This window comes from Oncorhynchus clarkii, unplaced genomic scaffold, assembly GCF_045791955.1.
Source record: "Oncorhynchus clarkii lewisi isolate Uvic-CL-2024 unplaced genomic scaffold, UVic_Ocla_1.0 unplaced_contig_13799_pilon_pilon, whole genome shotgun sequence".
Taxonomy (NCBI): Eukaryota; Metazoa; Chordata; class Actinopteri; order Salmoniformes; family Salmonidae; genus Oncorhynchus; species Oncorhynchus clarkii.
This window is the reverse complement of record NW_027258078.1, coordinates 21453-44310: the sequence shown is the minus strand read 5'-3', so window position 1 is coordinate 44310 and position 22858 is coordinate 21453. Positions and strand designations below refer to the sequence as shown.

Below are 22858 nucleotides of genomic sequence, written 5' to 3'. Positions count from 1 at the left end.
TGTGTGTCTGAGCTGAGGTTCACAGTCTGCCCTGTGTGTGTCTGAGCTGAGGTTCTTACCCGCAGTCTGCCCTGTGTGTGTCTGAGCTGAGGTTCACAGTCTGCCCTGTGTGTGTCTGAGCTGAGGTTCAGTCTGCCCTGTGTGTGTCTGAGCTGAGGTTCAGTCTGCCCTGTGTGTGTCTGAGCTGAGGTTCACAGTCTGCCCTGTGTGTCTGAGCTGAGGTTCACAGTCTGCCCTGTGTGTGTCTGAGCTGAGGTTCAGTCTGCCCTGTGTGTGTCTGAGCTGAGGTTTACAGTCTGCCCTGTGTGTCTGAGCTGAGGTTTACAGTCTGCCCTGTGTGTGTCTGAGCTGAGGTTCACAGTCTGCCCTGTGTGTGTCTGAGCTGAGGTTCACAGTCTGCCCTGTGTGTGTCTGAGCTGAGGTTCACAGTCTGCCCTGTGTGTGTCTGAGCTGAGGAGTACAGTCTGCCCTGTATGTCTGAGCTGAGGTTTACAGTCTGCCCTGTGTGTGTCTGAGCTGAGGTTCACAGTCTGCCCTGTGTGTGTCTGAGCTGAGGTTCTTACCCGCAGTCTGCCCTGTGTGTGTCTGAGCTGAGGTTCACAGTCTGCCCTGTGTGTGTCTGAGCTGAGGTTCACAATCTGCCCTGTGTGTGTCTGAGCTGAGGTTCACAGTCTGCCCTGTGTGTGTCTGAGCTGAGGTTCTTACCCGCAGTCTGCCCTGTGTGTGTCTGAGCTGAGGTTCACAGTCTGCCCTGTGTGTGTCTGAGCTGAAGTTCACAGTCTGCCCTGTGTGTGTCTGAGCTGAGGTTCACAGTCTGCCCTGTGTGTGTCTGAGCTGAGGTTCAGTCTGCCCTGTGTGTGTCTGAGCTGAGGTTCACAGTCTGCCCTGTGTGTCTGAGCTGAGGTTCACAGTCTGCCCTGTGTGTGTCTGAGCTGAGGTTTACAGTCTGCCCTGTGTGTCTGAGCTGAGGTTTACAGTCTGCCCTGTGTGTCTGAGCTGAGGAGTACAGTCTGCCATGTGTGTCTAAGCTGAGGTTTACAGTCTGCCCTGTGTGTGTCTGAGCTGAGGTTTACAGTCTGCCCTGTGTGTCTGAGCTGAGGTTCACAGTCTGCCCTGTATGTCTGAGCTGAGGAGTACAGTCTGCCCTGTGTGTCTGAGCTGAGGTTCACAGTCTGCCCTGTGTGTCTGAGCTGAGGTTCACAGTCTGCCCTGTGTGTGTCTGAGCTGAGGTTCACAGTCTGCCCTGTGTGTCTGAGCTGAGGTTTACAGTCTGCCCTGTGTGTCTGAGCTGAGGAGTAGTCTGCCATGTGTGTCTAAGCTGAGGTTTACAGTCCGCCCTGTGTGTGTCTGAGCTGAGGTTTACAGTCTGCCCTGTGTGTCTGAGCTGAGGTTCACAGTCTGCCCTGTATGTCTGAGCTGAGGAGTACAGTCTGCCCTGTGTGTCTGAGCTGAGGTTCACAGTCTGCCCTGTGTGTCTGAGCTGAGGTTCACAGTCTGCCCTGTGTGTGTCTGAGCTGAGGTTCTTACCCGCAGTCTGCCCTGTGTGTGTCTGAGCTGAGGTTCACAGTCTGCCCTGTGTGTGTCTGAGCTGAGGTTCACAGTCTGCCCTGTGTGTGTCTGAGCTGAGGTTCACAGTCTGCCCTGTGTGTGTCTGAGCTGAGGTTCTTACCCGCAGTCTGCCCTGTGTGTGTCTGAGCTGAGGTTCACAGTCTGCCCTGTGTGTGTCTGAGCTGAGGTTCAGTCTGCCCTGTGTGTGTCTGAGCTGAGGTTCAGTCTGCCCTGTGTGTGTCTGAGCTGAGGTTCACAGTCTGCCCTGTGTGTCTGAGCTGAGGTTCACAGTCTGCCCTGTGTGTGTCTGAGCTGAGGTTCAGTCTGCCCTGTGTGTGTCTGAGCTGAGGTTTACAGTCTGCCCTGTGTGTCTGAGCTGAGGTTTACAGTCTGCCCTGTGTGTGTCTGAGCTGAGGTTCACAGTCTGCCCTGTGTGTGTCTGAGCTGAGGTTCACAGTCTGCCCTGTGTGTGTCTGAGCTGAGGTTCACAGTCTGCCCTGTGTGTGTCTGAGCTGAGGAGTACAGTCTGCCCTGTATGTCTGAGCTGAGGTTTACAGTCTGCCCTGTGTGTGTCTGAGCTGAGGTTCACAGTCTGCCCTGTGTGTGTCTGAGCTGAGGTTCTTACCCGCAGTCTGCCCTGTGTGTGTCTGAGCTGAGGTTCACAGTCTGCCCTGTGTGTGTCTGAGCTGAGGTTCACAATCTGCCCTGTGTGTGTCTGAGCTGAGGTTCACAGTCTGCCCTGTGTGTGTCTGAGCTGAGGTTCTTACCCGCAGTCTGCCCTGTGTGTGTCTGAGCTGAGGTTCACAGTCTGCCCTGTGTGTGTCTGAGCTGAAGTTCACAGTCTGCCCTGTGTGTGTCTGAGCTGAGGTTCACAGTCTGCCCTGTGTGTGTCTGAGCTGAGGTTCAGTCTGCCCTGTGTGTGTCTGAGCTGAGGTTCACAGTCTGCCCTGTGTGTCTGAGCTGAGGTTCACAGTCTGCCCTGTGTGTGTCTGAGCTGAGGTTTACAGTCTGCCCTGTGTGTCTGAGCTGAGGTTTACAGTCTGCCCTGTGTGTCTGAGCTGAGGAGTACAGTCTGCCATGTGTGTCTAAGCTGAGGTTTACAGTCTGCCCTGTGTGTGTCTGAGCTGAGGTTTACAGTCTGCCCTGTGTGTCTGAGCTGAGGTTCACAGTCTGCCCTGTATGTCTGAGCTGAGGAGTACAGTCTGCCCTGTGTGTCTGAGCTGAGGTTCACAGTCTGCCCTGTGTGTCTGAGCTGAGGTTCACAGTCTGCCCTGTGTGTGTCTGAGCTGAGGTTCACAGTCTGCCCTGTGTGTCTGAGCTGAGGTTTACAGTCTGCCCTGTGTGTCTGAGCTGAGGAGTAGTCTGCCATGTGTGTCTAAGCTGAGGTTTACAGTCCGCCCTGTGTGTGTCTGAGCTGAGGTTTACAGTCTGCCCTGTGTGTCTGAGCTGAGGTTCACAGTCTGCCCTGTATGTCTGAGCTGAGGAGTACAGTCTGCCCTGTGTGTCTGAGCTGAGGTTCACAGTCTGCCCTGTGTGTCTGAGCTGAGGTTCACAGTCTGCCCTGTGTGTGTCTGAGCTGAGGTTCACAGTCTGCCCTGTGTGTCTGAGCTGAGGTTTACAGTCTGCCCTGTGTGTCTGAGCTGAGGTTCTTACCCACAGTCTGGGGCGGGGCACCATCGACAGTCAGGGTCGGTCACCAGCCATCGTCTCAACATGAACTCCTCGTACTTCTCCATGAGGGGCTGGTCTCCCAGGATGATGCGTATGTCGTGGGGGTTGAACCGCTCAGAGCACTCTGGACAGCTGATGTTGACGCGCGACTCACTGATCTCTATTCGCAAGTACTGGCGCAGGCAATCCGCACAGGAGCGGTGGTGGCAGGTCATGATGTCCGGGAAACTGTCCCTAGAGTGACGTAGAAGGCACAGAGGGCACTCCAGCAGCTCTCGACCCCGGGAGGAAGAGGAGGAGGAGGAGGAGGACGCCCCGAGGGAGGAGGTGCAGGCAGCTCCGGCCACTGAGAAGGCAGAGTTCTTATCATTCAGCGTGAGGTCTGAGTGGATGCTGTCTATGCTGGCGATACCATCCACCCCTCCTTCTCCATGGAGCTCCATGGACTTCCTCTTGGGGTCTCGGCGCCGTCTGAACAGGTTCCCCATGGACAGACGTCTCTTCTTGGGGGCCTTCTTGACGGAGGGCAGGCTGACTGAGGAGGAGGACTGAAGGTCCCGGTCAGAGCCCATGGTTTGGTGCTTCTGGAGGTTCATCATGGCTCCAGAGGGATTCGGGGGGGGACAGGGGGGCGCTGCCCAACCCCTCACATGGACAGGGTTAGGGAGGCCGGGAGAGACTGGAGGGGGGGGGGGGGGTCAGGGGTCTAGTGGAACACAGGGTTTAAGAGGCCGGGGAGAGACTGGGGGGGGGGGGGGGGGGGGGGGGGGGGTCAGGGGTCTAGTGGGGAACACAGGGTTTAAGCCATGGTGGTTCTCGTCAGTCCTTTCCTGAGTCTCCGAGGATCCTTGTTCTGTCCGTCTGAGGAGAGAAGGAACAAGCTGTTATTAACAAGTATTCAAACACCATCTCCACCCCACACTACCGTCTAGTGTACCCCCCCCCCACACTACCGTCTAGTGTACCCCCCCCCCACACTACCGTCTAGTGTACCCCCCCACACTACCGTCTAGTGTACCCCCCCACACTACCGTCTAGTGTACCCCCCACACTACCGTCTAGTGTACTCCCCCACACTACCGTCTAGTGTACCTCCCCCACACTACCGTACTCCCCCACACTACCGTAATACCCCACACTACCGTCTCTCTAAGCTCCAGTGTAATATCCACACACTACATACACCTTAACCAAATACATTGAAACTCTCCACAATTCCTGACATTTAATCCTAGTAAAACAATTCCCAAAACAAATAATTTTGCACGCCCAATTTTTCAGTTTTTGATTTGTTAAAAAAGTTTGAAATATCCAATAAATGTCGTTCCACTTCATGATTGTGTCCCACTTGTCGTTGATTCTTCACAAAAAAAATACAGTTTTATATCTTTATGTTTGAAGCCTGAAATGTGGCAAAAGGTCGCAAAGTTCAAGGGGGCCGAATACTTTCGCAAGGCACTGTAACGATGGTAATTTTTGTTTCATCAGACCAGAGGACATTTCTCCAAAAAGTACGATCTTTGTCCCCATGTGCAGTTTGTCCCCGCTTGTGCAGTTGCAAACCGTAGTCTGGCTTTTTTTATGGAGGTTTTGGAGCAGTGGATTCATCCTTGCTGAGCGGCCTTTCAGATTATGTCGATATAGTATTAGTTTTACTGTGGATATCGATACTTTTGCACCGGTTTCCTCCAGCATCTTCACAAGGACCTTTGCTGTTGTTCTGGGATTGATTTGCACTTTTCGCACCAACGTACGTTCATCTCTAGGAGACAGAACGCGTCTCCTTCCTGAGTGGTATGACGGCTGCGTGGTTCCATGGTGTTTATACTTCTGTACTATTGTTTGTACAGATGAACGTGGTACCTTCAGGCGTTTGGAAATTGCTCCCAAGGATGAACCAGACTTGTGGGGGTCTACAATTGTGTTTCTGAAGTCTTGGCTGATTTCTTTTGATTTTCCCATGATGTCAAGCAGAGGCACTGAGTTTGAAGGTAGGCCATCGTTTTAAAAGACCTGTTAACTAATATCATCACTTCTATTTAGTTGGAGAAATGTCTCTGCCTTCTACACTGTGCCTTGAAATCCCGTTACCAAAAACCCACATTCCTTTAAAGACAGACAACATCTCTTTCCATGACAGACTGACCAGGTGAAGGCTGTGATCCGTTAGACGTCTCTTGTTAAATCCACTTCAAAATCAGTGTAGATGAAGAGGAAGAGACCGGTTAAAATCAGTGTATATGAAGAGGAAGAGACCGGTTAAAATCAGTGTAGATGAAGGGGAAGAGACCGGTTAAAGAAGGATTTATAAGCCTTGATACATTTGGATTGTGTATGTGTACCATTCAGAGGGAGACTGTGGAATCACCCTACAGTCCTTTACTGTGGAATCATCCTACAGTCCTTTACTGTGGAATCACCCTACAGTCCTTTACTGTGGAATCACCCTACAGTCTTTTACTGTGGAATCACCCTACAGTCTTTTACTGTGGAATCACCCTACAGTCTTTTACTGTGGAATCACCCTACAGTCCTTTACTGTGGAATTACGCTACAGTCCTTTACTGTGGAATCACCCTACAGTCCTTTACTGTGGAATTACCCTACAGTCCTTTACTGTGGAATTACCCTACAGTCCTTTACTGTGGAATTACCATACAGTCCTCTACAGAACAGCCTTCTGACAAGAGCAGCCCTCAGCTCTTCCTCCAGGATATTACTTCCTAACCCACTTCAAAAAGACCATGGTGCACTTCCTCCTTTAGGGGCTGCTCGGAAGCCTAACTACTACGGCGAAATAGCACAAGAGGATTCTCTTAAAACGAGGAGTGAGAAGGACAGCGCTTGCCAAAAGGAGGGAGAATAGAGGATATTGCATTTCAGTCAGAATATCCTGACAGCTGTACTGGTTGGTACGTGTTCTTCAGCAGGAGCAGATGTAGAGTTGTACTGTGTTATTCTGATGGGGGTTTGGGACAGGTCAACTAGCTAGCCCGTCTCCAGACAGGGTTTCAGAAGCCTCGCAGAATCAAACACTCAGCTCATCTGGACAAGAACGGAAGTCAGCAGAGAGGAGTTTATTCAAACTCCTCACACAGCTTTATTAAGACGATAAACTAGAACCAGCTGGGCACGGGCCTGAGAAAAGGTGCCTGAGAGAGTTGAGGGAGAGAGAGGTCCAACCCATACTGCTCCAGTCTTCTCCCTCAGCTCTAGTCCAACCCAGTCTTCTCCCTCAGCTCTAGTTCTGTGGTCCAACCCATTCTGCTCTCTGCTCTCAGCTCTAGCCCTGTGGTCCAACCCAGTCTGCTCTCAGTTCTAGTCCTGTGGTCCAACCCATTCTGCTCTCAGCTCTAGTCCTGTGGTCCAACCCATTCTGCTCTCAGCTCTAGTCCTGTGGTCCAACCCATTCTGCTCTCAGCTCTAGTCCTGTGGTCCAACCCAGTCTGCTCTCAGCTCTAGTCCTGTGGTCCAACCCAGTCTGCTCTCAACTGTAGTCCTGTGGTCCAACCCAGTCTGCTCTCAACTCTAGTCCAACCCAGTCTGCTCTCAGCTCTAGTCCTGTGGTCCAACCCAGTCTTCTCTCTCAGATCTAGTCCTGTGGTCCAACCCATTCTGCTCTCTCAGCTCTAGTTCTGTGGTCCAACCCATTCTGCTCTCTCAGCTCTAGTTCTGTGGTCCAACCCATTCTGCTCTCAGCTCTAGTTCTGTGGTCCAACCCATTCTGCTCTCAGCTCTAGTTCTGTGGTCCAACCCATTCTGCTCTCTAAGCTCTAGTTCTGTGGTCCAACCCATTCTGCTCTCAGCTCTAGCCCTGTGGTCCAACCCATTCTGCTCTCAGCTCTAGATAACACAGCCACAAGGAGGAACCAGAGCGTGCTGTGTTAAAGGGTTCCCACTAGATAACACAGCCACAAGGAGGAACCAGAGCCTGCTGTGTTAAAGGGTTCCCACTAGATAACACAGCCACAAGGAGGAACCAGAGCCTGCTGTGTTAAAGGGGTTCCCACTAGATAACACAGCCACAAGGAGGAACCAGAGCGTGCTGTGTTAAAGGGTTCCCACTAGATAACACAGCCACAAGGAGGAACCAGAGCCTGCTGTGTTAAAGGGGTTCCCACTAGATAACACAGCCACAAGGAGGAACCAGAGCCTGCTGTGTTAAAGGGGTTCCCACTAGATAACACAGCCACAAGGAGGAACCAGAGCCTGCTGTGTTAAAGGGTTCCCACTAGATAACACAGCCACAAGGAGGAACCAGAGCCTGCTGTGTTAAAGGGGTTCCCACTAGATAACACAGCCACAAGGAGGAACCAGAGCCTGCTGTGTTAAAGGGTTCCCACTAGATAACACAGCCACAAGGAGGAACCAGAGCCTGCTGTGTTAAAGGGGTTCCCACTAGATAACACAGCCACAAGGAGGAACCAGAGCCTGCTGTGTTAAAGGGGTTCCCACTAGATAACACAGCCACAAGGTCGACCCTGCTGCCTACCTGTTCCTGGTTTCCACACACTTCCTGTGAATGGTAGAACTGTCGCTCACCACCGCCAACACTTGGTCTGGAATGCAAATAGTTAGCCAGCGTGAGCTAGCTACCGAGCTAGCATACGAACTCTGTAGCACAGACTAGATCCTCCATATGAAAAAAAAGTGCATTGTGGGTAGTTTAGAAAACTTCCGGATATAAGTTCATGTAATAACCCGAAAACACAACTACGTTTGTACTTCTAGGTAACCAGATGGTGACTACAACTAAGTTACTAAGTCTCACCGGTGAGGAACAACTCCTGCTTCCTGCCGTTACTCTCCAGACGGCTCTGCTGCTGTGTGTTCCTGGAATCCAGTCTTAATCTGCCGCTTAAATAAACACAGGAAAATATGTTCTTCAAAACACGGACGCGTGACGCAGGAACAGCAACTAATAATGAAGCCCAGCGCGCCTCGGGAGACTGATTAGCATACTACTGCAGGACGATAAGATCTAGCATCAACAGCCAAGCGGAGAGCTCATCCCATCCACCTCCCCCCCCAGACCTCCCGTCCATCTCCCCCCCAGAACTCCCGTCCACCTCCTCCCCCAGACCTCCCGTCCACCTCCCCCCCAGACCTCCCGTCCACCTCCCCCCCAGACCTATCGTCCACCTCCCCCCCCAGACCTATCGTCCACCTCCCCCCCCAGACCTATCGTCCACCTCCCCCCCAGACCTCCCGTCCACCTCCCCCCCCAGACCTCCCGTCCACCTCCCCCCCCAGACCTCCAATCCACCTCCCCCCCCCCAGACCTCCCCCCCAGACCTATCGTCCACCTCCCCCCCAGACCTCCCGTCCACCTCCCGTCCACCTCCTCCCCCAGACCTCCCCCCAGGCCTATCGTCCACCTCCCCCCAGACCTCCCGTCCACCTCCTCCCCCAGACCTCCCCCCAGACCTATCGTCCACCTCCCTTGATTTCTCTCCATAGAGCTCCATAAACACTTGAGAAGTCAAAAGAGCCTTCCCTGTGAAATAATGATGTGAGGGACTGGAGTCCTGACAGAGAGAACATGTCGTTCTGAGTAGGAAGTGAATTTGTTGACAGTGGCCCAAAGACATTGACTCACATTCAAAACCACACAGTGGATTACTGGACATTTAGAACGCCCAGAGAGACATTTCCCAAACCTGTTACCGCTGGTTAAATATTTACTGACCGACCGACCCTCAGATACAACAGGGAGGGTTGTCTCCTGACCGACTGACCCTCAGATACAACAGGGAGGGTTGTCTCCTGACCGACTGACCCTCAGATACAACAGGGAGGGTTGTCTCCTGACCGACTGACCCTCAGATACAACAGGGAGGGTTGTCTTCTGACCGACTGACCCTCAGATACAACAGGGAGGGTTGTCTCCTGACCGACTGATCCTCAGATACAACAGAGAGGGTTGTCTCCTGACCGACTGACCCTCAGATACAACAGGGAGGGTTGTCTCCTGACCGACTGACCCTCAGATACAACAGGGAGGGTTGTCTCCTGACCGACTGACCCTCAGATACAACAGGGAGGGTTGTCTCCTGACCGACTGACCCTCAGATACAACAGGGAGGGTTGTCTCCTGACTGACTGACCCTCAGATACAACAGGGAGGGTTGTCTCCTGACCGACCCTCAGATACAAGGAGGGTTGTCTCCTGACCGACCCTCAGATACAACAAGGAGGGTTGTCTCCTGACTGACCGACCCTCAGATACAACAGGGAGGGTTGTCTCCTGACTGACCCTCAGACACAACAGGGAGGGTTGTCTCCTGACTGACCCTCAGATACAACAGGGAGGGTTGTCTCCTGACTGACCCTCAGATACCACAGGGAGGGTTGTCTCCTGACTGACCCTCAGATACAACAGGGAGGGTTGTCTCCTGACTGACCCTCAGACACAACAGGGAGGGTTGCCTCCTGACCGACCCTCAGATACAACAAGGAGGGTTGTCTCCTGACCGACCGACCCTCAGATACAACAGGGAGGGTTGTCTTCTGACCGACTGACCCTCAGATACAACAGGGAGGGTTGTCTTCTGACCGACTGACCCTCAGATACAACAGGGAGGGTTGTCTCCTGACCGACCCTCAGACACAACAGGGAGGGTTGTCTCCTGACTGACCCTCAGATACAACAGGGAGGGTTGCCCCCTCTCTGGCGGAGGTTAGAGAGCACCTTTGCTCAGTTACCAGACAGGGCAGAGACGGAGCAGTCAGTGGTACTACTCTGTGGGTCTACATCTAGAGCCACCCCAGTGGGCTTCAACTAGACCCACAGACAGGCCCATATGTAGGGTGGTGAGAGAACCCACCACCCACAGCCAGAATGGCATGCCTTCAGCTCAGAGGCCAGTCTCTCTCAATGACATCTCAGCAAATCAAATCAAATGTATTTATATAGCCCTTCGTACATCAGCTGATGTCTCAAAGTGCTGTACAGAAACCCAGCCTAAAACCACAAACAGCAAACAATGCAGGTGTAGAAGCACTAAGATGACCATTTAGTCATCTTCTATGGTTTCTGGCAGCGTGAGACGAGGTCCAGGCTTTGACGAACACAGACCACCTCCACCTTCAGATAAATCCCTTCTAAATGAGGAGCAGGGACACTCCAGCAGCCAGATACATCGATGGACAACATAGTTGGGCCCACTAGCTCCAAACGAGTCACCAAGCTTAGACACTGAAACCAGACTGACAGGCCCACTAGCTCCAAACGAGCCATCAAGCTTAGACACTGAAACTAGACTGACAGGCCCAGTCCAGAACCACAACGATACGGCCAGGGAGACATAATGAAACCAGACTGACAGGCCCAGTCCAGAACCACAACGATACGGCCGGGGAGACATAATGAAACCAGACTGACAGACCCAGTCCAGAACCACAACGATACGGCCAGGGAGACATAATGAAACCAGACTGACAGGCCCAGTCCAGAACCACAACGACGGTGTCATAATGAAACCAGACTGACAGGCCCAGTCCAGAACCACAACGATACGGCCGGGGAGACATAATGAAACCAGACTGACAGGCCCAGTCCAGAAACACAACAACGGTGTCATAATGAAAGCACCAACATAGCCGTATCAAACAGGAGAGATTCCAGTGTAAATTGATGTCGTGTCTGTCACGATAGTCCAGGGTTATGGACCAGCAGCCCCAGCCAGGCTCAGCAACACTAAATCCTCAGAACAAACAGCAGATCACAGTCGTAACCTAACTGGAGAGAGCAAAGTGGCCACATTCTTATCATGCTCTGGTCAATTCAGCCCTTCTGCACATTCCTGTGCTGCTGTGGGGAAAGGAGTGGCACGTGGCCAGGGTATTAGTGGGAAGTGGGGACAGACAGGACAGGCAGGCCAGGGTATTAGGGTTTTAGTGGGGACAGCCAGGCCTGGGCATTAGGGTTTTAGTGGGGACAGACAGGCCATGGCATTAGGGTTTTAGTGGGGACAGACAGGCCATGGCATTAGGGTTTTAGTGGGGACAGACAGGCCATGGCATTTGGGTTTTACTGGGGACAGACATGCCATGGCATTTGGGTTTTAGTGGAGACAGACAGGACAGCCAGGCCTGGGCATTAGGGCTTTAGTGGGGACAGACAGGCCATGGTACCCCCTGTATATAGCCTCCACATTGACTCTGTACCGGTACCCCCTGTATATAGCCTCCACATTGACTCTGTACCGGTACCCCCTGTATATAGCCTCCCCATTGACTCTGTACCGGTACCCCCTGTATATAGCCTCCACATTGACTCTGTACCGTAATACCCTGTATATAGCCTCCACATTGACTCTGTACCGTAATACCCTTTATATATGATGCTTCACCGTAGGGATGGTACCAGGTTTCCTCCAGACTGTAGGAGGCATTCAGGCCAAAGAGTTCAATCTTGGTTTCATCAGACCAGAGAATCTTGTTTCTCATTTTCTCAGAGTCCTTTTGGCAAACTCCAAACAGGCATGCTGTCATGTGCCTTTTACTGAAAAGTGGCTTCCGTCTGGCCTCTCTAACATAAAGGCCTGATTGGTGGAGTGCTGCAGAGATGGTTGTCCTTCTGGAAGGTTCTCCCATCTCCACAGTGGAACTCTGGAGCTCTTCTCCCTCTATTGCTTAGTTTGGCCAGGCGACCAGCTCTAGGAAGAGTCTTGGTGGTTCCAAACACAGAGGCCACTGTGTTCTTGGGGACCTTCAATGCTGCAGAAATATTTTGGTACCCTTCCCCAGATCTCCGAGACAGGATTGTGTCGAGGCACAGCTCTACGGACACTTCCTTCGACCTCATAGCTTGGTTTTTACTCTGACATGCACTGTCAACTGTGGGACCTTATATAGACAGGTGTGTGCCTTTCCAAATCATGTCCAATCGATTGAATTTACCACAGGTGGACTCCAATCAAGTTGTAGAAACATCTCAAGGATGATCAATGGAAAACAGGACGCACCGGAGCTCAATTGAGTCTCATAGCAAAGGGTCTGAAAACGTATCTAAATAAGGTACTTCGGTTTATGTTTTATACGTTAGCAAAAATGTCTTAACCTGTTTTTGCTTTGTCATCATGGGGTATTGTGATGTCATCATGGGGTATTGTGATGTCATCATGGGGTATTGTGATGTAATCATGGGGTATTGTGATGTCATCATGGGGTATTGTGATGTCATCATGGGGTATTGTGTGTAAATTGACTTTTATTTTTATTTTATTTAATCCATTTTAGAAAAACATAACAAAATGTGGAAAAGGGGGAGGGGTCTGATTACTTTCTGAACGGACTGTAATATCAACTGCCAAGTAGCTTGTTACGTGCAGTATAACTCAGATGTACTATCTGACTGTCAGACTGTACAGTATAACTCAGATATACTATCTGACTGTCAGACTGTACAGTATAACTCAGATATACTATCTGACTGTCAGACTGTACAGTATAACTCAGATATACTATCTGACTGTCAGACTGTACAGTATAACTCAGATATACTATCTGACTGTATTATCAGAATTACTGAAGGACGTGGACACCTGCCAAGTAGTCCTCTCCCCTCCCCTCCCTCTCCCCTCCCCGGCTGTAAAGGAGAGGAAATGAGGTAAGCACCCAGGCATCCATGGCCCTGGTCCGCTGGGGAAGAATGTAAGAGGGGGAGAAACAGAGGGATGAGGAGAGGAACGAGGGAGGGAGAGGTAAACTTGACTGATCCCGCAAAGAAACGCGCCTTCCGCAAAGAAACGCTCCTCCCGCAAAGAAACGCGCCTCCCGCAAAGAAACGCTCCTCCCGCAAAGAAACGCTCCTCCCGCAAAGAAACGCTCCTCCCGCAAAGAAACGCACCTTCCGCAAAGAAACGCGCCTTCCGTAAAGTCAGGGACAGCCAGAGACGCAGGATAAACACACAGCTAACAGCTCCTATAAATTGTGTCATGCAGATCAGGCCAGGGGGAACCCCCGAACTACTCAACCCCACCCAAGCTGTTAAAAATAACCCTCAGTAAAAGACAGATAAGTCAATGTGGGAAAAGTAACCCCCCCCCCCCCCAAAAAAAAAAAATACAGACCAGCAGCTCAAATGCCCACACACTGAGAACTCATGTCACAGACAGTAGGCCTCATCATATCACAGACAGTAGGCCTCATCATATCACAGACAGTAGGCCTCATCATATCACAGACAGTAGGCCTCATCATATCACAGACAGTAGGCCTCATCTTTACACTGAGGCACATTTGAGCAGGCGTACGTTGACGTGCCAAGGCCTTTAGGTTATCCCTTGAAGCTGACACCTGTTCCAGAGGATCTGTAAGGCCGGAGGAAGAGAGCCTTCAGAAGTACCACGAGTTGGACAGCAGAGTGAAGGAAAAGCAGCCAACAAGTGCTCAGCATATGTGGGAACTCCTTCAAGACTGTTGGAAAAGCATTCCAGGTGAAGCTGGTTGAGAGAATGCCAAGAATGTGCAAAGCTGCCATCAAGGCAAAATGTGGCTACTTTGAAGAATATAAAATACATTGATTTGTTACACACTTTTTTGGTTACTACATTATTCCATGTGTTATTTCATAGTTTTGATGTCTTCATTATTATTCTACAATGTAGAAAATAGTAAAAATAAAGAAAAACCCTTGAGTGAGTAGGTGTTCTAGAACCCTGGAATGAGTAGGTGTTCTAGAACCCTGGAATGAGTAGGTGTCCATAACTATAAAAAATAAAAATCCGATTTTTGACCCATATCACCCAGCCCTAGATTAGGTTCTGTTTGGCCCAGACTATATCACCCAGCCCTAGATTAGGTTCTGTTTGGCCCAGACTATACCACCCAGCCCTAGATTAGGTTCTGTTTGGCCCAGACTATATCACCCAGCCCTAGATTAGGTTCTGTTTGGCCCAGACTATATCACCCAGCCCTAGATTAGGTTCTGTTTGGCCCAGACTATATCACCCAGCCCTAGATTAGATTCTGTTTGGCCCAGACTATATCACCCAGCCCTAGATTAAGTTCTGTTTGGCCCAGGCTATATCACCCAGCCCTAGATTAGGTTCTGTTTGGCCCAGACTATATCACCCAGCCCTAGATTAGGTTCTGTTTGGCCCAGACTATATCACCCAGCCCTAGATTAGGTTCTGTTTGGCCCAGACTATATCACCCAGCCCTAGATTAGGTTCTGTTTGGCCCAGACTATATCACCCAGCCCTAGATTAGATTCTGTTTGGCCCAGACTATATCACCCAGCCCTAGATTAAGTTCTGTTTGGCCCAGACTATATCACCCAGCCCTAGATTAGGTTCTGTTTGGCCCAGACTATATCACCCAGCCCTAGATTAGGTTCTGTTTGGCCCAGACTATACCACCCAGCCCTAGATTAGGTTCTGTTTGGCCCAGACTATATCACCCAGCCCTAGATTAGGTTCTGTTCCCCTGTTTGGTCCAGTCCTGGAAAAAGAGACCTTAAACCCTGCCAGAACTATCTTCAACCCTCGTCTCTCTGCCAGTTGTTAAATAGCTCAAAATAGGCTCAATGTTGTTGCTTCTATAGTGAGAGAGCCACAATATGGAGGTAATATGGTCCTCTGTAAACAGCAGTCTGAATCCCCATCATTACCATGCCTGTTCAGGAATATCTCTGCCTTACAGGTCACAACATTTTCAAGGTGGCCCAATGTTACAGATTTAAAAAGGAGAGCACTTCTCGGGCCAACTTGGCCTCTATAATAAGATTTGGTAATATTTCCCAGACACCACCGCTCTCATCCTGCTCTCAGCAGGCCCACAGCTGTACCCAGATAGCTGCTTGGATCGCTCACTTTACAGTTCAGTGGAACACCCACCTTGAAATCCACTACAAACAATCTGTCAACAACGATATATTAGCCTGGGAAACAGAGTACTGCACTGTGAGGTCCACGGTTTAGGTTAGGACGAGACAACGATATATTAGCCTGGGAAACAGAGTACTGCACTGTGAGGTCCACGGTTTAGGTTAGGACAAGACAACGATACATTAGCCTGGGAACCAGAGCACTGAGGTCCACGGTTTAGGTTAGGACGAGACAACGATACATTAGCCTGGGAACCAGAGCACTGAGGTCCACGGTTTAGGTTAGGACGAGACAACGATACATTAGCCTGGGAAACAGAGTACTGCACTGAGGTCCACGGTTTAGGTTAGGACAAGGGCTGGAGTAAATCAAGTAGGGAAATAAAAGTTAACAGGAAATTGAATTTCAAATGATTTCCTCAATTGTATTCAAATGAAATGGGACCAGGGTTGAGAAACAGAGTGGATGAAGCCTGGCTTGTGTCTCAGAGTAACATTGTGTTCTGCGGGGCAGTAATATAGCGGAATCCGAACATGGAAACCTCTAATACACAGATCTCTGCTCAACATAGAACCACAAGGTTATCGGTCTCTCTGGTAGAGCCTCTGGTAGAGCCTCTGGTAGAGCCTCTGGTAGAGCCTCTGGTAGAGCCTCTGGTAGAGCCTCTGGTAGAGCCGAACAGAACAATGTGGACTACAAAATACAAAGTTGTCAGTGTGTCTTTGCCAAGCAACGTATAAAAAGGATGGTTGAAATGAAAACTGAGATGATTATTCGCATTAAAATATAAATCCATGTAGGCTAGAGGCCTCTTTCACAAATCACACTACAACTGATTCCAGAGGTCGACCCAAAACAACACGTCGAGGTCGAAAGAGAGGGTGCCGGAGCGGTCTTCTAGTGAGGCTTTGGAGGCACGCACACCACCCACCGCTTCCCAGTATATTACTCGCTAATGTCCAGTCGCTAGTTTTAAAAAAGTAAACGAAATCAGGACAAGAGTTGCTTAACAAAGTCATATCCTGAATTGTAACATACTCTCTTTCACGGAGACGTGGCTAGCTGGGGACATGCTGTCGGAGTCTGTACAGCCAATGGGGTTTTCAGTGCATCGCGCCGACAGGAACAAACAGCTCTCCGGTAAGAAGAAGGGGGGTGGGGTGTATGTTTTATGATTAACGACTCATGGGGTAAGTGTAACAACATACAATAACTCAAGTCCTTTTTGTTCACCTGACCTAGAATTCCTCACAATAAAATGCAGTGTATCATCTCCGAAGAGAACTCTCCTCGGTTATAGTTACAGCCGTGAATATACTAGACTCTATGCAAACAGGAAACCATATATCCTGAGTATGTATTTATTGTAGCGGATTTTAACAAAGCTAATTTGAGAACAAGGGTACCTAAATTCTATCAGCATATCGATTGCAGTACATGAGCGAGTAACACGCTCGACCACTGTTCCTCTAACGTCCGCGATGCATACAACGCCCTTCTCCCGCCCTCCTTTTGGAAAATCTGACCATGACTCCATCTTGTTGCTCTCCTCCTATAGGCAGAAACTGAAACAGGATGCGCCCGTGCTTAGGTCGACCCAACGATGGTCTGACCAAATCGGATTCCGCGCGTCAAGATTGTTTTGATCACGTGGACTGGGATATGTTCCGGGTAGCCTCAGACAATAACATCAACGTAATCGCTGACTCGGTGAGTGAGTTTATAAGGAAGTGTATAGGAGACATTGTACCCACTGTGACTTAAAACCTTCCCTAACCAGAAACTGTGGATTGATGGCAGCATTCACGCACAACTGGAGAGCACGTACCACCGCATTTAATCATGGCAAGGCGACTGTAAACATGGCCGACTACAAACAGCGTAGTTATTCCCTCCGTAAGGCAATCGAACAAGCAAAACGTCACTCTGGAGAAAGTAAAGTCACAATTACAGACCACATCTCCGTGCCGGGGCGGGGAGGGACCTCTCTACTACAGACCACGTCACCGTGCCCTCTACTACAGACCACGTCACCGTGCCGGGGAGGGGAGGGACCTCTCTACTACAGACCACGTCACCGTGCCGGAGAGGGGAGGGACCCCTCTACTACAGACCACGTCACCGTGCCGGAGAGGGGAGGGACCTCTACCACAGACCACGTCACCGTGCCGGGGAGGGACCCCTCTACTACAGACCACGTCACCGTGCCAGGGAGGGGAGGGACCTCTACTACAGACCACGTCACCGTGCCGGGAAGGGGAGGGACCTCTACTACAGACCACGTCACCGTGCCGGGGAGGGGAGGGACCCCTCTACTACAGACCACGTCACCGTGCCGGGGAGCAGGACCTCGTGCTGAGAGAGTGGACTTAAGCTATGCAATATGAGAAGGGTAGTAATATTTGGGTGAATGTAGTGGCTTCAATTCAATTCAAATCATTTCATTCTCTTTCCTTCATTTGTTCTTTTGACAGGATGCCATCTCTGCCCCCTTGAAAAGCTAGACCAGCTGGCCTTTCAAAACAACAAACATTCATTCTAATTTAGCTCCAGTGCCACCAGCCTAAGTCAGCCAGTCATTCAGCCAGCCAGCCAGCCAGCCAGCCAGTCATTCAGCCAGCCAGCCAGCCAGCCAGTCATTTAGCCAGTCAGCCAGTCATTCAGCCAGCCAACCAGCCAGTCATTCAGCCAGCCAGCCAACCAGTCAGTCAGTCAGTCATTCAGTCAGCCAGCCAGCCAGCCAGTCATTCAGTCAGCCAGCCAGCCAGTCATTCAGTCAGCCAGCCAGCCAGCCAGTCATTCAGTCAGCCAGCCAGCCATTCAGTCAGCCAGCCAGCCAGCCAGTCATTCAGTCAGTCAGCCAGCCAGCCAGCCAGTCATTCAGCCAGCCAGCCAGCCAGCCAGTCATTCAGCCAGCCAGTCAGCCAGCCAGCCAGCCAGTCATTCAGCCAGCCAGTCAGCCAACCAGCCAGTCATTCAGCCAGCCAGCCAACCAGTCAGCCAGCCAGCCAGTCATTCAGTCAGCCAGCCAGCCACTCACAGGACAACTTTTCAGCTGCCAAACTAACACATGGTGGATGTTTTCATCCACAGCCCAAGGGAAGCAGGCAGGGCAGGCCGACCCTGAACCACACTGACAGGCAGGGACAAGGGTCGGGGCAGGCCACGTTATTACCCGGTACTCCCTGTATATAGCCACGTTATTACCTGGTACTCCCTGTATATAGCCACGTTATCACCTGGTACTCCCTGTATATAGCCACGTTATCACCTGGTACTCCCTGTATATAGCCACGTTATTACCTGGTACTCCCTGTATATAGCCACGTTATTACCTGGTACTTCCTGTATATAGCCACGTTATTATCTGGTACTTCCTGTATATAGCCACGTTATTACCTGGTACTTCCTGTATATAGCCACGTTATTTTTATTCGTTATTCACGGTGTCACTATTTCCATTTTCTCTTGATGGAAATGGACCCGTAAGCAAAGAGTGGACCCGTAGAGTTTACACCTGTTGTTTACACCTGTTGTTTACACCTGTTGTTTACAGGTGAAGCATGTGAAAAATACAATGTGAGTTGATTAGAAATAGCAGCCCTGTAACCAGGCAGGCAGTGCTGTGCCTGGACACATTTAGAGCGGTTTAACAGCAGACAGATAAACTAGCAGCAGCTTGGCCCCTAGCAGGCCTATATAAAGAACCTGTTTAATCTCAACACATCCCGGCTAGGATTTTACACACTGGGCCTCTGATGCCCTGCCCTGCCCTCTGACGCCCCGCCCTGCCCTCTGACGCCCACGCCCTGCCCTCTGACGCCCACGCCCTGCCCTCTGACGCCCACGCCCTGCCCTCTGACGCCCACGCCCTGCGACAATTAATTGCCTACCGTCTGTAAGCTGTTAGTGTCTTAATGACCGTTCCACAGGTGCATGTTCATTAATTGTTTATGGTTCATTGAACAAGCATGGTAAAACAGTGTTATAACCCTTTACAATGAAGATCTGTGAAGTTATTTGGATTTTTACGAATTATCTTTGAAAGACAGGGTCCTGAAAAAAGGACGTTTATTTATTTATTTTTTTGCCGAGTTTACTTTTGAAGCTCATCTCCTGAAGAACCTCTCCCTTTCCTTCTGTCACCACACTACCGAGGCTGTGGGACAGCCAAGTCATCATGTAGTGGAACAGGCTCGAACCCTCAGCCTTCTGGTCCCAAGCCCAGCGAGCCAGCAACTGTGCCACAACAACAACAAAAAAAAACACATTTATAAAGAGAGAGTGGATATCCACATTTATAAACCTGGGTTGTTACACAACTCCCTCCTTTCACAAGGACAGTTTTACAGCGCCTCTTAAGGGCTCTCCACAGTGATTTCACAATCTGCGCAAATCGGCACTACGGAGCGCCATTCGCCTCGCGTTACAAAAATTCTGTCACACAAAAGTACATAGGCAGGTGGGCGGCGCCCGTACCGATCGCTTCATAACCACAAAACTGTGGTTATACGCTATACATACAAAAGTGTGTGGACACCCCTTCAAATTAGTAGAGTCGGCTATTTGGCCTTACTGAAGAGTTCAGTGACTTTCAACGTGCCCCCTTCCCAATAAGACACAGGGTGCCCCCTTCCCAATAAGACACAGGGTGCCCCCTTCCCAATAAGACACAGGGTGCCCCCTTCCCAATAAGACACAGGGTGCCCCCTTCCCAATAAGACACAGGGTGCCCCCTTCCCAATAAGACACAGGGTGCCCCCTTCCCAATAAGACACAGGGTGCCCCCTTCCCAATAAGACACAGGGTGCCCCCTTCCCAATAAGACACAGGGTGCCCCCTTCCCAATAAGACACAGGGTGCCACCTTCCCAATAAGACACAGGGTGCCACCTTCCCAATAAGACACAGGGTGCCACCTTCCCAATAAGACAGTTCATCACATTTCTGCGCCGGTCAACTGTAAGTGCTGTTATTCTGAACGTGGAAAAAGTCAACGACTCAACCGCAAAAGTGGAAGGCCACACAAGCTCACAGAACGGGACCGCAGAGTGGTAGGCCACACAAGCTCACAGAACGGGACCGCAGAGTGGTAGGCCACACAAGCTCACAGAACAGGACCGCAGAGTGGTAGGCCACACAAGCTCACAGAACGGGACCGCAGAGTGGTAGGCCACACAAGCTCACAGAACGGGACAGGAGAGTGGTAGGACACACAAGCTCACAGAACGGGACAGGAGAGTGGTAGGCCACACAAGCTCACAGAACGGGACCGCAGAGTGGTAGGCCACACAAGCTCACAGAACGGGACCGCAGAGTGGTAGGCCACACAAGCTCACAGAACGGGACAGGAGAGTGGTAGGCCACACAAGCTCACAGAACGGGACCGCAGGGTGCGGAAGCCTGTAAAGTGTGTCCTCAGTTGCAACATTCCCTACAGAGTTCCAAACTGTCTCTGGAAGCAAAGTCGGGACAATAACTATTTGTCGAGAGCTTCAGTGAAATGGTTTCCATGGCGAAGCAACTTAAGATCATCATGACGCCAAGCGTCGGCTGGATTGGTGTAAAACTCACCGTCATTGGACTCTGGAGAAGTGAAAAAGCGTTCTTTGGAGCGATGAATCACGCTTCACCATCTGGCAGTCCGACGAACAAATCTGGGTTTGACAGATGTCAGTAGAACGCTACCTGCCCCAATGCATAGCGCCAACTGTAAAGTTTGGTGGGGGTGGAATAATGGTCTGGGGCTGTTTTTCATGGTTCAGGCCCCTTAGTTCCAGTGAAGGGAAATCTTAACGCTACAGCATACACTGACATTCTAGACGATTCTGTGCTTCCAACTTTGTGGCAAAAGTTTAGGGAAGGCCCTTTCCTGTTTCAGCATGACAATGTCCCATGAACAAAGCGAGGTCCATACAGAAATGGTTTGTCGAGAACAGTGTGGAAGAACTTGATTGGCCTGCACCGAGCCCTGACCTCAACCCCATCCAACACCTTTGGGATGAATTGTAACGCAGACTGCGAGCCAGGCCTAATTGCCCAACATCAGTGCCCAACCTCACTAATGCTCTTGTGGCTTAATGGAAACAAGTCCCTGCAGCACACAGCAATGTTCCAACATCTAGTGGAAAGCAACTCCAAATTAATGCCCATGATTTTGGAATATGATGTTCGACGAGCAGGTGTCCACATACTTTTGGCTATGTAGTTTACTTAGCATCTATGAATGGGTTAGATCCCACCCACATGAGGGCTAAAGAGAGCATAGCGGAATACAAGTACTAGTTAAAACATAATGTTACAGGGACGCGCTCACCGGCCCAAAAAAAACACACGGTAGTTAGTTGATGCAACCGTCCGTTCACGTCCGACACCGAAGTAATGAAACAGGCAGGTTTGTGAGGCTCGAACCCTCAACCTTCTGGTCCTGAGCCCAGCGCGTCATCAACAGTACCACACAAAAAAACATACCGGCACTTAAAGTCGATACAATTACAACAATTATTACCTGGGCGCTGGACACTGTTTCTCCCAAATAAAAATTCCAGATAGCACAGAAAAATATTTAGGAGCATATGCCCCCTCAAAATGGTAGCACAGTAGAGTCATGTCAATAGCTTGTTGGATAACAATTTAAATCCACCGTCTGACCAAACAAACATGGATATAACTAACCCCAATTAAGATACAAATAGGGTATTGATTGTGTTACATATCTGTAAAATGGAAACAGTGTCGCTACAAGAGGCAGACAGAGGAGAATCGGCCAGATGGATGTTTAGCTAGCTAGCTAACAACTGTATGGACTGTTCAGAAAGGAAAGACAGGAAAAATCACCTTCAAGTGTTGTTAACGTACCGTTTAACAACTGTAATGCCGTCTGTCCTGGTCAAATGTCAACAAAACATTATTTCTCTTCAACATGCCCACCCCCCTCGAGAAATCCTTCTTTAATCTACTTTTCCGTCGCGTCCCACCTTCTTCCGTTCAGAGCTGATCAAAAGACGGGTCGAGTTCTCGTCCAAACAGAAAGTTCACACCTTCTCGCGAGATCTCGACCAAGTCAACGTAAGTCTGGAGTTTGGCTCGACATTATGTTAACTTTGATATGAAAAATAAGTAATACCCTTACATCAATCATGAAAAGTCCCAAACTTTGAAACAGTCATGGTCCTTTTTAAATACATACAGTGATACTTTAATTTACACAGAACGATCATCAAGGACTACTGTAAGTTACTGTTACAGTCCACAAAAGAGTACTTTCATTGCACCTACCATCATGATTTACATTATTCACATGCTTCTCATAACTGTCAAGAGTTGAGAGATGCTTTCGGAAAACTTTCAGGCTTCAAGGAATTTGGTTGTCCATGTTACAGACATAAATCTGACAGGCCTGTCTATCAGAAGGGCCAACATATCCAGGAGTTAAAACTGGAGAGTAGAGAGAGGACTTGACTTGCAGCACAGTCCGTCTTTATAATAACTGACCTGGAATCAACAGAGTTTACTGTTGATGAGTTTTCTAGCTGAAAGTAAAAATGTAGTATTTTATTAGGATCTCCATTCGCTAAAATATCAATACACACTTTTTATACATTTATGCCTTCATGTGTTCCATGTATCAGGTAACTCATTATAACGGCAACACTGCAGACATTCCTTTTTCCCCTTTGCTCTACTGTTACCACTGCTTTGTCTAAACAGGTCCTGATATCCTGGACTCACAGCGCCAGTTGTTCTGTAAACACCAGAAAGAATATCAGTCTCACCTTTGATCCATAAAAACTGGAATACTCACA

General features: G+C 50.0%; 1 protein-coding gene across 2 annotated transcripts in view; it reads right to left on the bottom strand.

Annotated features, from left to right (window-relative positions):
- The window catches only part of LOC139395230 (E3 ubiquitin-protein ligase RNF19A-like), a 65386-nt gene extending 43317 nt beyond the window's left edge, over nucleotides 1-22069 (bottom strand). The window contains exons 1-2 of one of the 2 annotated variants that reach the window (XM_071142878.1): nucleotides 21912-22069; nucleotides 3202-4080 (exon numbers count right to left, since the gene is read on the bottom strand). In XM_071142878.1, the coding sequence (XP_070998979.1) occupies nucleotides 3202-3818 (617 nt within the window). In that variant the 5' untranslated portion in view covers nucleotides 3819-4080; nucleotides 21912-22069. Of the gene's footprint in view, nucleotides 1-3201; nucleotides 4081-21911 lie in introns of those variants that run through there. The other variant, XM_071142877.1, reaches the window with a different exon arrangement.
- Between the last annotated feature and the right edge of the window lie 789 nt (nucleotides 22070-22858).